The following is a 12,403-nucleotide window of genomic DNA, read 5'->3' as shown; positions in this document are numbered from 1 at the left end:
TGAGGTCCCTTCCAACCCTGGCCATTCTGTGATTCTGTGATTCTGTGATCAGAAGAGAGAGAGCAGGTGGAGGATTCCAGTCTGCAATGACAGAACTGAGTTCAGGCTCTTGATCCCCCAAATTCTATGAGTTTTGGCCTTGGAATACCTGTCTGCCCCATAAGGGTGAAGCATTGCAAAGGTGTGTGAGGGGTTGCTGTGCTGCAGCCCATCCATCACAGCCTGGTGTCATCCATCTGCAGGCACAGTTGTCCCAGCAGGCTGAGAATATATTTTTTGACATGTAGTAGCTGGAAAATCGTATGATCCTGACTAATGCTTAACGTGTCTGTGATGTGGTATCACCTATGGAGTTATGACAAAACATCTGAAAGCTGTATTTCTGGGGAGTGATACAATCAACAATAGATACCAGTCTATTTAGGCAGGTTTACAGTGCAGAGTTTTAAAGGAAACAAAGCATAGTGCTTTTGTTTCCTCTCCTTCCTATTTGCAACCAATTGAATTCCACCTTGTTTAAAAGAGTTTATTTTTTGCTTGGTAGTATTTTCACGTCTCTATCATCTTGGAAACTGTATGGACATTTTAGTTAAATGTCAGTGCGTTATAAAATATTGTTGGTTTATTATCTTGGCCTGCAAAAGTGCTATCCAACTTTGGGCTGGCAAAGTGCTCTTTTCTCATCCTTTACCCATAAAATAGCTATGTATGTTTTGTATTCATTAGACTGCAACACGAAATCTTAGCTCAGGTTAAGTTTTCTTATAATACTTGTGAATTTCAGCCTGATTTTCAAATCATACGTTTTAGTATTCTAGTTAAAAAAGCAGTGACAAGCTGTCTTAAGGGACAAAATGGGAAATGGGCTGGATATTGTCCCTAGAGTTTCAGTCTTTCTTTCATATAGATCTTACATGTCATACAGATGTTATGGGAAGCACTGGCAGCTGATGCAATTTTACACTGCATTTAGTATCTGACTGAGAAAGGGCCATTTTGATGCTGTCATGTTGCTGACCAAGAGCAGAGTGTTATCCTTTTTCTTACTTACTTAAGCCACTGTACTGCTTTTGAATTGAGAAAGCTTTGTAAAAGTAAATATCACTACGAAACACCCTCAGAGGTTTAGTGAGGATAAACGCTTCAATATTTGGGAATTTAAACATTTTGTCATAGAAAGTCTTGAAAATACATATGGAAACAAAAATGAACTTGCAACCCACATAGACTTCATGTGGCTTTGGATTTTATGAGAAGTATATATATTTATTTCTTTCAAAAGCAAACATCCAGGAGTAATAGTAGGACCTGGCTTCTTGTTTGCTCTCTGTACTTCGAGACATTTTTTTTAATAACATGGAAGTGTTCCTATTCCCCAGCTTTCACGGTTTATTTTCAGCATTATGAGGTTATTTTTTAACTGCCTATCAAATTCATAATCAATTCTATATAGAGGTGTACTTTTCTTAAGGCAAATTGGAGGAGTACATGTGCAGCACCATTTTAATTGCAACACCACACAGGATTTGGTATACCATCAGCTTATCTTTAAGAGAGGCTGGGGGTTAATTTAGTGAAAAAAATAAGTGTACACTAATTAGAAGATGACAAGTAATAGCTGCTAAGGTCACTCGTCAGGCAAATATGAATTCAATATCTATTGCAGAAATGACTGTATTTACTCTGCCCTGCAGCAAACAATTACTTTTTTTGGAAGACTACAAATGTTTACAAGAAAGACACTGAGAAAACTCCTTTATTTCCACTACATTCTGTATAAAATAGAATAAATCTAATTAGAAACAGCAGTTGGAGGTATAACGTTATATTCTGGTCTAAGTTACATTATCATCAGTGATTTCAATAGCATTCGACTAATATGAGTGAAATATAAATCTGATTAATGCTCATCAAGATGTTAGTGGAGATTAAACCCTGATTTTTTCACATTGCCTGTTCCAGCATACATTTTTAATATATGCTGTAGGAAAAGTAATCAATCATCACAAACTATTTGGCATAAGTGTATGAAGTGAGACAATATGAGAGGATGAAGAAATTGTGTTCCATAAATCACTTCTCTGTTGGTGGAGAGGCCATCTAAGCACGAATCAAAGTTTGGATGGATTTTACTCTAAACTACAAAGCCATTTTAAGGTTGAGTTCAGGGCATAGTCTATTAGATGGAGACAAAGCTGCTGTTTGGGAGGAATGGCAGCCTGAATGTCTGCTAGGGCCATAAAGAAACAGAAACAAAGGTCTGTCCAAGAGCACACAGCAATCCAGCAAAAGCTCATTCTGATGGAAAGGGTTTGTTCTCTGCATTTATAACATGCTCCTATTTTTGGAGATGATTCTCCCAAATGATAACGAGCTTTGCATCAGTTAGTTTTTAAGGAGATCACGTAGCAAACAGTGCACCTCTCCGTGTCAGGGTGGCACTGCCAGCAGGTGAGATGGGACAGCCCAGCCTGCCTCTGCCTGGAGCTACAGCACTGCTGCTCAGTGCAGAAATGCCACTGCACTGAAGAAGATGCAGAAATCAAATTTCGTCTAACGATGGCACTGGTGTGCACAAGTAACACCTGCAAGTGCCTGCAGAACTGCTCTGGCACACGGGTTTCAGGAGCACTGTCTGCTGTCTTTTTGCACCCAGACAAAAAGATTTCAGAAGGAACTGGACACAGTGGTTTTGATTTTCAAGGATGTGTGTAAAATGTTTGTAATATACAGATAATGCCAGATGTTCTACCACAAGAAGGGAGTCCCGCTCACTTTAGATGTACATCAATAAATCCCGTAACTATTAATGAACTTTCCCTAGTGGCTCAAGAATACCATCTGTGTCTTCTGCTTGGGAACAGCAGAGATGTTCCCTGTTCCTAAGAACGCAGTCTGATAGATGTGATCTTATATACATATTTGAAGATGTCCCAAAGCTACGGTGACATTCCTTGCTGATATCTCCTATAGTTGGATTACTTCAGTAATCTTTCACTTTTCCCTCTAAGCCCTCAGTCTTCTTTTGTGCCCAGTTTGGAACCATCAAGTACTATTATTCTATTTCTAAGGCCTTCCAGGACTACAGTGAAAGGTGCATTTGTCACTACAAAAATATCTTTGTCCATGAGAACTTTCCATTCCTACTGACAGCAGCTCACACCATAGCAAAGCTCACAGGAGCCTTGATTAAAAGATCTGACTTACGTAAGTAGAAATGAATGACTTTCAGGCAATTATAGTGGGTTGAAAAGCAGGAGCATGGTGTTTGGAGCTAAACAATTTCACAGATAGTGCCTTAATTAGCAGCAAAAGAGATTTAGAAGAGTAATATTATAATACTGATTCAATTGCTACAAATTATTAATAACAATGGCACAGAATAACCAATATCCAGTAACAATGAGATGCAATATCTGTCAGAGGAAAACATATTGCCCCTTTAATAATGAGAACATAATTAGGGTAGAACAATAAAGCATATATTAATATTGAACAAAGGACAAAATACCATGGTATTACACTATACTGGAGAAAAAGAATCCTATTGCCAAAATCCCAAATGAGTCTAAAAATCAAGCTTATAAAAGTAAAAGTATAGATATTGGTATGAACATCCACAGATTCACCTCCTACAGCAAAGCTGACCTGACTCTTTCCTCTTTCAGCCAACCTATTGGGACAAGGATTGTCACATGGAGTGCCCTTACACAGACCTTGGGAAGCAGAAGTGGGGGTTGCTGGTCTCCTGCTGAGAAAGCCTTACCTATGGATGCTAATGATGATAACTATATTGTTAACACAGATCCTGAATAGTGTGCTTCTTTTACACCATTCTCGAATCTGTCCAATGCCATGAGAGGGAAAAGCTGCCTTTCACTTTCTTTGTTTCAGGGTTTTTGGTTTGTTTTAAAAAGATTCCACTCCTTATATGTGGTGAGAGAAGATGGAAAAGGGGAGTTCTGGAGAATTAAAAACAAACATAAGGTAAATAAAAAGAATCTACGTGCATTATTATTTTCAGGTTCAGGAGTATAATCCATGGAAAATACATATGTGGCTTGAGATTTTGATTGTGTTTTGAGTTAATAGCACAAAACTAGAAAGAGTACAGGATCTGAATATAATAAGACCATTGAGAGGACTGCATTACAGATGGTACAGAAGTAATAGCTTCAGTCAACAACGGCTCATCTCTATCTCAGACATTTTCATTCTTACACATGGCCCTGCTAGACTAATCCATCCATATTTTTCCCAAATTACAGATCAGCATGTGACTCAGAGTTGGCTTCCCATGCATACACAGCAAGCAATTTTAGTGGTAATCACAGGAGTTTCTCATCCAGATAGTTATGAAAAAAATGCCACACACCCTAGGAGGTTTATGTTGGTAACACAGGCATGAGAACCACAGCCAAGATAAAACTGTATTATCTGAAATGACTCTGCAGATTCAAACTCTGTGACAATCTCATTTGCTGCCCCAGACAAGTACCAAAAATAATAATAGTTAAAAAAATAAATTTGTTTATATAAATCTCTCTTTGCTGCCAGAGATCGGAGGAGAAAATGAAACAGGTTTTTGAAAACCCCAGTTACAGTGATTGTAGGAGCAAGCTTTGCCTAGGAATGCCAAGCAGGTATTCCTAGTGCAGTGAATTCCAAGGAGTTTTCAGTGTTAATTTCTGCTCAACAAGAAACACACACACATAAACAGCAATCAATAGTCACTAAATGAAAAAGAAGTAGCAAATCAATAACTAGAGACATTTTATTTTCAAGCTTCTGCAAACAATGGAAGGGATGATCAGCCTGTGATTATGTGGAAGTAGCAGATATGGTTACAGCCCTTAAAAGCTGGTGAGCAAGGCTTCATCCATGTCAGCTTGTGCAGACCTGCTGGATGGGAATACTAAGACACATGGAAATTAGATCAGGGTTTCTATGTCTATGTTGAGTCATTTTTTGCACTTCCAAGGTCTGTTTTCCGAAAGTTGAATAAATCCTTCCAGTATTTACTATCCATTTACTGCACTTTTCTACTAGTGGAAAGTTACAGAATACAATCGGTTCTCTTCATTTCATAAAGAACATTTGTCACTCTGAGCATATTAAAATTTAACCTTGCACACGCCAGTTGGAACTCATTCCAGTTGAGGAATGGGTTTCAACAATAGAAAGTATTTGATTATTAATCCACGATTTGATTACAGTAACTATATATCAGAGAAAGATGCCACCACTTCGACTCCGAAATGGGGAATCTCAAAATCCAGCTCTGGGATCTTAGCAGAACATTCCTTAATAAAGCACCCAGCTCAAATAATGAACCTCAGCAAAAGAATGTCTTATATGCTACGTTAATGGTGAGATTGTTACAGAAGCAAGAGGCCAGTAATCCACTGTCCCCTTCTTCCTAAAGGTCTCTAGGTTTGAACAAAGGCAATGGATGACCCTCATGCCAGGAAGAAGTCTTGGGCAATATGGGAGAATACAACATATCCACAATTGCTGTTGGTTTTGAGCTTATATGAGCTGGTATGGAGTTTCAGAAGGAAAATTCACACCTTCACCTCTGAAATAGATAGTAAGATTTATATTAAATATACAAACTATATTCATTTGCTCTTGAAAACAGTGATGTGTCTCTAACGTAAGTCAACTGCTACAGTGATATATTATCATGTCATTTTAAGGTGGTTTTTTTTTTCTTCACTTAAATTTTCTATTGCTTGTGAAGACAGTGCTTAAAATATTTTAAGTGCTTAATTACCTGCTAACTTCTTGGCAGTGAAAAGAAGAAGTATTTCTAAAGTACCAGTATGAAGTTAATGAGCCTTTCTTAAGAAGAGATGAAATGACTTGGTATAAAACAGAAAGAAAACGTGTAAAATTCACAATATAGAAAAATTACATTTCTTTTTAATGTAAAGTAACTAATTGAGGAGATTAGGAAGCAGTAATTATTTAAACCCCTATAAGAATCTGTTAGTCCTTTCACGCTATAGGAAAAACTTCTGTACTGGAGAAAACATAAACCTCCAGTAATGGCTTCCATGAATTCTAGCACGCTCCACTTAACTTCAGGAACTGTAAATAACATCTTTCTGACAGCTAAATCAATGCAACCTAAAATTTGAAAGTGTATTGACCCTCAAAGAAGCATCTGAGCTCTAACCTCTTTTTCACCATACGTGTGTGCACTCGAGGGAATTCAAGAAAGACATTTTTTCTTGGAAAGGAAATGTAATAAGGAAGGTGCTTCTAAAACGCGAATCTAGCCCACGTTATGTAACATTAGATGATATCATCCCTTGTATCCATCAAGTCAGGTTGACACAACGCGGTGCACGCAGGAAGCATCATGGTGATGCACTTTGTTGTCCATTCAGAAAGGCTGCCTGGGAAGAGGGCTTCTGTTTTTTTACTGCAAAGCTATGAAAACTATGTTTAAAATCCTTAAACATAATAGGCGAGGCTTTCAGAAGTTCTCAGCCTTACTCTAATCCTTCCCTTTTCAAAACAAGAGATAAGATTTCCAATGCAAACTGTGGAAGCGTAAAAATACCAAAGCTGTGTCCTCAGCTCTGCTAATGTCGGTTGCCATTTCTTTACTGATGTTACCATCACTGCTGCATCATCATTCCTTTCTACATGTGCTTCGTTATTATGGCAGCTGAAACCACACACTGTTGTGAATATATCTCTCTTGGAATTGAGCAATGAAGGAAATAACTCCATGGTGCATGATAACATCCTCCTGCTCCTGTAGCCAGTAAATGGTAGAGCTAGAAATTGCTCACGGGCTTCCTGAGCACCACTCCTCTTAGTCACAAGAGGATTCATCCTTTACATTGCCTTGTGTTGAAGGAAGACATTCACTTTTCTTACATACTGGCTTATTTTGTCTCCTTTTTGCCCTCAAGTTAGTAGCAGTTTGCAGTTCTGATAAGAGACAGGAAATGGAAATAATAACATTGTTCATTCTCATTCCTAAAATTAAAGACCAGCTCCGTGTAAGCCCTTCTAGAAATGAACAGAGGCACAGCGGCTCACTCTCCACAAATCACCTGCTCTCTAGCTTAAGGCAATATTTACGGTAAGATTTTCTAAACGCTATGTCTGCAAAACCAGGCGATGGATTAGAAAAATAACTTATTTTCCCTTCCTATCTGTCATGTTTTCCCTTTATCTTGCACGTTTTCATATCTTTTTTTTTTTTTAAGTAGTCTATTTTTTTTTCTACTAGTTCAAAGAGTAGTATGTCCTACTTTTGCATCACATGTGGTGGATCTCAGAATACTGGATTTCAGCTGGGACGATGCTAGCAAGGGAAGAACTAGTCACCTTCCTCAGGCTCTCTACCTGTCTGTCACCCTCCCAGTCTCTGCAGCTCCAGGGCCATTAGGTGCTCTCATTTTCTGGCTTTGTTCTAACGGAGTATGTTTACTGTTCACTGCAATCAGGAAACAAGCTGAACCAAATGGCATCCCATAAAATGGAAATAAAGGTTTTTTCTTTAAATGTCACTTTTCACTCCCCTGAGAAGGTCACTGCATTACCAGACATCATCTCTTGCCAGATGCTTGGAAGTCATTTACAGAAACACAGCTTTCAGGGTCACTGCTTGCCAAAGTCATCAGAACTTCCATGCTGTCCAAGGGAAACCTAATTATTATCTTTCTCTGACTCATCAGTGGGTCTCTGAATGCCTCGGGTTGTTCAGAAACGCCCTAACATTTTCGGGCTAGACTAGTTCTTCTCCACAGTTTGCTGTTAAAAATAGCAAAGATGTCACTTGTCTTAAAATATATGGTCTGCTGTTCCATTCCTAAAGGTGCTGTTATGCTAACAATAAATCTGCAAGAGACTGCAGGCAGAGCGTGGGATGCGATGTATTCAATATTCATCATGCTGTGACCCAAAGGAGCGTCAGGATACTTTACATCAGGAAATTTCTCTCTCTAATTTAGCAGTTTCAAAATGATGGGCCAAAACAGAGCCCAGGAGGTTGTAGTTGCATCTTCAATTGAATTTCGTCTAAGAAGCCAACAGACTGTAAAAACATAATTACTGCTTCATTAACAAATAAAACTTCAGAATAATTGGTTGGCTTTTCATACGTATGTTGTCCACAGCTATTTTTAAGTGCCTGACACTTTCTGTTTTCTTCATCTTTAACCTTGGAAAATCTACTTGCTTCCATGATGGAGTCCAGATGACTAGCAGACCAAAGGATGGTTACAAAGCAATCTCTGCACTGAAGTGTGTGCTTTTCAAACACAGAAGCCACCAGAAATCAGAGAAAAGGGGAACCACAGTAGCCCTTGGGAATGGGAAATACAAGCAAATTTTGTAAAAGCAGTCCAGGAAGAAGAGAGAAACTGCAGAAATAATTATAAGATAGCTCTCCTCCTCTTCCCGAACAGTAAAGAGCCACAGAGAAGTGCAGGAAGGAAGCAGGGAAGCTGAGATAGTTGCAGTGAAATTGGTGCCAAAGTGGGACTGTACATACGGTGCTGTGCAGAGAGCTACCAACAGACTTGTTTATTCGCCCAGTATCATGTATTCAGATCATCCACTGGGAAAACCAAATAGCACCTGTTTCTCTTCAATTATTTTCTTTCTTGAAAGCTTAGGCCACTCTTCTGTTCAGATCAACATCTCACAATTCCGTCTAAATCTTTAATACATAAAGTGAGCGCCCTTGTTTAGCACATTAGTATCAAGCAATGTTTAAATTTCAACAACGGTGTATGGAGATGGCTGTCATACAGCCATTCAGCAAATACACAGAATTTAAAGTAATGATCTCTGTGTTTATCTTCAGCACCCTTTTGCTTCTGGTCCTTCACTTAGATCAGATTATCTCATTTAAATTGCAGTGGGTTGTGAAAAAAGTATAATCTGTTCCCTCACTGCGTCACTGGGCATGCATACATTACTTTGTTTTATTTTATCCCTTAAGGCACTTGCAAGAAAACCCCCAAGACCCTTGTTGAGTCACATAATAAAGTACTGCTGGAAAACAAAAGTTGGAAGGAATATTACTTTTTCTACAAGCTTTCCAAAGATTTGAGAAATAGAGAGAGCAATTTGATTTCTGAGTAGCTGAATTGCCATTCTGGGGGGTAATAATATCTAGCTTTACTGTGCAGCGAATGCAATCCTTAGATTTAAAATTCATTGATGGGTCAATTTCATTTTCATTCTACACGTCTGGTATAACTGAGGTAGAGACAAGAAAGAAATGGCTGACCAATGTCATCTAACAACCTGAATTAACCTTCAAGCCCCAGCCCACAAGACTCTCTGGCACTGTGACTAGTTTCAAATTTTCACACTCAGTTCTCTCACTACTACATTGATGTGAACCATCCATATAATAAATCAAAGAAGTTTTACCCATAACTGCAACTTTGACTATTACCATCAAGCATATTTCAGAGTGCCACCTAGTAAAAATCAGCATAAGCCCACATTAGTAATTTACACTCAGGTACAAATTAACTTATCTACGTGAAGTCAGTCGACACTTTGCAGTTCCTTCAGTTGACAGCTAAATCAGGACACAGGTGCCATCATGATCTGCTCGTTGTGCTTAGGAATATAGATCATTTACATTTTTAGCTATTAAGTCTTCAAAAACCTGAACACATTAACGTAAATGAGAGCTCCTAATATCTTTTAGATCCGTTGGCCCAGGATACTGGTCTCATTAAAAGATGATCCTCTAGCAAGAAAGATGAAGATGACAAAAAGTTTAAAAATGAAAGCTTTGTGAAAAAAAAGCCAAGGGAAAGGTTATATTTGGAAGTATAAAACGAGAGTATTAAATATCTTGTTCATCACTAAGGTATATTGTGCCTCATCACTGTTTTAAATTTCAGGATTGCTATCTATTTCACAACGGTAAAAGCAATCAAGGAATCATAGGGGTGCCCTACACTCTAAAAAATCACTATAAGACCTTTAATTAGATGAGAAAAGAAGGAAGCAATCTGTAAGAAGCAGCCAAGTAGGGCAGGTAAACTCTGTGGCAGTGCAGTGGGCTCCAAATGTACTTACAATTGCAGGCAATTAAAGAGAAGATTGGGCTCATAAACTTGCCACTATGTTTTCTTCAGCATATCTGGGATTAAATGAGTGACTGCTTATTTGAAATCTGCAAATTGTGTATTACGAAGTCCTCAAAATGTTGGCTGTTTGTTACTGGAACAGGCACTTAGTACTGATTTGACAGAATGTCAGGTCCTGAGATTTACATTTTCACCTGGAATCTATTAATAGAGAAAATACTGTGCAGTTTAATTTAAATAGTATTTTAAAATACCACTGCAGTCTGCAGTCTGCTTCTGTAGCTTCTTCATTTCAAACAGTTGCTGACTCATGCAGTACATAATTAATTTCAGTATCATTCGAGGTTACTTTAACACAATTTCTTCATAAGCACACGAGTAACACACCAGCTATTTAGAGTTCAATACATTAATTACAGGGAAAAGTCAGTTGTCATGGTTTTTATCACAGACAGTGTGAAAGGTCAGTTCAGCCCCAAATTCATTATAACCTCAACGTTACCATTTGGAGCCTGGTCTCAAATGGGTCTGTAATGAATCATAAGTATTAATTCCACTTACAGGATTTTATGAAACAGAATTTTCCAGTTACATGTTTCAAATTAGAAGAAAGGTTCAAAAAAAACCAAATGAACTCAGAATAGAGAATCTTTGTGGTGAGCAATGGCCATCCAGGAAGAAAAGAAGGCTTTGCCTTACAATACATCAGCAACAAGTTACTCACTTAGTTAAGTACAAGATATATTTAAGGAGGAGAATGTCTCCTCCAACCATACTTTCTTCTCTGAATACCACCTGAGGATAGAGATGATAACCTGGATTTTAGATCACTGACCACAAGGGTTGTGCAAGGGTCTATCACCATGCCAACTGGAGACAAAGAAAGAAGAAATGTCTGCATTTGCTGTAAGCAAGAAGCAAGATTTCCCTTCATTTCTGGCATTTATGTTTTGACAGTCCTGTGATTCTCACCAGTTTTTGAATACATCAATGAATTTAAATGTGATTTAAGACACTTTATGAGTGCAGATGAGACATAAAGGTGTGGTATTTTTTTTAAGTGTAGACACCAAACTTCCATATACCTCATAATGGTGTTCTGCTCTTTAAACTTGCTGGTTTGGGACCTGATTGTGCTTTGGCTAGGAAATGCCTTTCACATGCATGTTGTTAGCAAAGCGACAATTGTAATTTTTCCTCACTTTAAAAGCTATTACCTGAAGTACACTTTTCTTATGATCTTGAAACATGCTTTCCTGGTTCAAAGGCAGCAACTGGTGTTGCTTAAAATTAAAGGATGTCCTAATGAAAAGCTCCTTAATCACTTGTTCATGCGAATAAGTACTGTTAGTTTTGGTAATTGCTTCGCCTTTCTAGAAGAATTATGATACTGATACAGATTTATCAATCACAAACACAAATAGTAGAACATTTTACCTGTGCTGCAGCTCATGAATGGCAGCAGAATTATTAGTTTCCATAGCAACACCATCTCCACTTTCCAAGGTCAAAAATTCCTCCCATCCAATCAGTGGAAAGTAAAGTGTGTCTTCCTGTGACTACCTTGATATTCTGTAAAAACAGGAAGAGATATTGAGTAACTGAAGTATAGATTCAAAATAAATGCCCCAATTTTCTCTATGTAAAACGACGTTCTACTGCACCACTGAAGACTTAGAAACATAAGATGCAATAAATGATCTAATCAGGATCATCCCAACGTGAAAGTAATCCCAAAATGACACAAAGCTGGAAAGGAGGTTGGTGGTAAGCATATGTAATAGCTGAGACTCATTCATCCTCTCCATGTGGCAAAGGGGTGAGCTTCTAAAAGCAAGAAAGCAAAACCTGTCCATGGTCCATTCACCAAGCACAGCTGGGTTAGGAGGAATGGTGTTAACAGGTAAATAGCAGAATGGTAGCTGTTGTATGCAAGGAAAAAGCAATATAATGTTTTACATGCACTAATAAAAACAACAAAAATCAAACAAGAAAACATACATTTTTTTGTCATAAAGTTTGTTTTTCAGAAATGAAACGTGTACCCACAAGGATTTACATAACAATTTGCTTTAATTTCCTTTGACATTTCAGTCAACGTATGATGAATTAAACCAAGAAAAAAATACGTGTTTGGCCTTTACTCCCAAAGGGTAAGTTTGTAATTTACTGTTGGGAATCAGTTCATAAAACAGCCGAAACCAGAAGTCACTTAATAAAATGGGTTTACAAAATCATAAAATCATTCTAAACCTTTTAAGTGCTAAAAAATTTCCACTGAGAAATTATCTTTATGAGTCATGCTCATGGAACCATATCCT

At 37.9% G+C, this 12,403-nt stretch overlaps 1 protein-coding gene across 1 annotated transcript in view; it reads right to left on the bottom strand.

Annotated features, from left to right (window-relative positions):
• LOC100541831 (contactin-6) overlaps positions 1-11,648 on the bottom strand; it is a 104,528-nt gene extending 92,880 nt beyond the window's left edge. Inside the window, exon 1 of the mRNA XM_031555620.1 lies at positions 11,520-11,648. Coding sequence (XP_031411480.1) covers positions 11,520-11,574 — 55 coding nt within the window. The 5' untranslated portion in view covers positions 11,575-11,648. The remainder of the gene's footprint in view (positions 1-11,519) is intronic.
• Positions 11,649-12,403: the final 755 nt, after the last annotated feature.

This window comes from Meleagris gallopavo, chromosome 14 (assembly GCF_000146605.3).
Source record: "Meleagris gallopavo isolate NT-WF06-2002-E0010 breed Aviagen turkey brand Nicholas breeding stock chromosome 14, Turkey_5.1, whole genome shotgun sequence".
In the NCBI taxonomy this organism is placed as follows: Eukaryota; Metazoa; Chordata; class Aves; order Galliformes; family Phasianidae; genus Meleagris; species Meleagris gallopavo.
The sequence above is the reverse complement of the archived record's forward strand: the minus strand, read 5'-3'. Positions and strand labels throughout refer to the sequence as shown.